Source organism: Charadrius vociferus, unplaced genomic scaffold (assembly GCF_000708025.1).
Source record: "Charadrius vociferus isolate BGI_N301 unplaced genomic scaffold, ASM70802v2 scaffold329, whole genome shotgun sequence".
Taxonomy (NCBI): Eukaryota; Metazoa; Chordata; class Aves; order Charadriiformes; family Charadriidae; genus Charadrius; species Charadrius vociferus.
This window is the reverse complement of record NW_009649982.1, coordinates 2,037,762-2,038,117: the sequence shown is the minus strand read 5'-3', so window position 1 is coordinate 2,038,117 and position 356 is coordinate 2,037,762. Positions and strand designations below refer to the sequence as shown.

The 356-nt window shown below is 40.4% G+C and overlaps 1 protein-coding gene across 1 annotated transcript in view; it reads left to right on the top strand.

Moving 5' to 3' along the window:
* Positions 1-229: 229 nt before the first annotated feature.
* Positions 230-356, top strand: part of SENP7 (SUMO1/sentrin specific peptidase 7) — a 42,057-nt gene continuing 41,930 nt past the window's right edge. The window contains exon 1 of the mRNA XM_009891629.1: positions 230-265. Coding sequence (XP_009889931.1) covers positions 230-265 — 36 coding nt within the window. The remainder of the gene's footprint in view (positions 266-356) is intronic.

The following is a 356-nucleotide window of genomic DNA, read 5'->3' as shown; positions in this document are numbered from 1 at the left end:
TGATCACGTGAAAGATGTCCCTGCCCGTGGCAGGGGGTTTGGACTACGTGATCTTTTAAAGGTCCTTCCAACCCAAACCATTCTATTAATGAGTTTTCTTTGTGCTAGCTTGCCTACAAATTATTTTCTTGTTCTTGCTTACTACCTACTATTGTGGTCCTGCTTCCCTCTGAATAAAAACCCCCACAAATTGCTAAGCGTATTTTATATCTTTTCAGTAGAGAAAACCATGGAGGGAAGAACATCATCTTCAAGTCGCGTCAGTGTAAGTCTTCCTACAATTTGCAACAATTTACTTTGAGGCTGTGGTTATCCTAGTGTGTTCTGATGTATTTGCACAACCAAATTCATTCTCC